General features: G+C 42.6%; 1 protein-coding gene across 1 annotated transcript; it reads right to left on the bottom strand.

Annotated features, from left to right (window-relative positions):
• Nucleotides 1–7: 7 nt before the first annotated feature.
• On the bottom strand, nt 8–332 carry WICANDRAFT_65102 (uncharacterized protein; the record flags this gene model as incomplete). Its single annotated transcript, XM_019183857.1, has 1 exon — nt 8–332. A coding segment is annotated over one exon (325 nt), but the record flags the coding sequence as incomplete, so codon positions are not given.
• Nucleotides 333–448: the final 116 nt, after the last annotated feature.

The following is a 448-nucleotide window of genomic DNA, read 5'->3' as shown; positions in this document are numbered from 1 at the left end:
ACAATACCAGAAGAAGTTAGACCAGCTGAGTTTGTCCATGTTGAAGTAGTGACTAACCATGAATGAGAGGTTGAAGCTCCTGGGAATGGAATAGTAGTTGTGCCTGTACCAACAACACCATCTGTACCAGTAGTTGGATACTCTGAAACAATACCAGATGAAGTTAGACCAGCTGAGTTTGTCCATGTTGAGGTAGTGACTAACCATGAATGAGAGGTTGAAGCTCCTGGGAATGGAATAGTAGTTGTACCTGTACCAACAACACCATCTGTACCAGTAGTTGGATATCTGAAACAATACCAGATGAAGTTAGACCAGCTGAGTTTGTCCATGTTGAGGTAGTGACTAACCATGAATGAGAGGTTGAAGCTCCTGGGAATGGAATAGTAGTTGTACCTGTACCAACAACACCATCTGTACCAGTAGTTGGATACTCTGAAACAATACC

The sequence above is a fragment of the Wickerhamomyces anomalus genome, assembly GCF_001661255.1.
Source record: "Wickerhamomyces anomalus NRRL Y-366-8 unplaced genomic scaffold WICANscaffold_6, whole genome shotgun sequence".
NCBI lineage: Eukaryota > Fungi > Ascomycota > Saccharomycetes > Phaffomycetales > Wickerhamomycetaceae > Hansenula > Hansenula anomala.
Note: the sequence above shows the minus strand (reverse complement) of the source record. Positions and strands in the feature narration are given on the sequence as shown.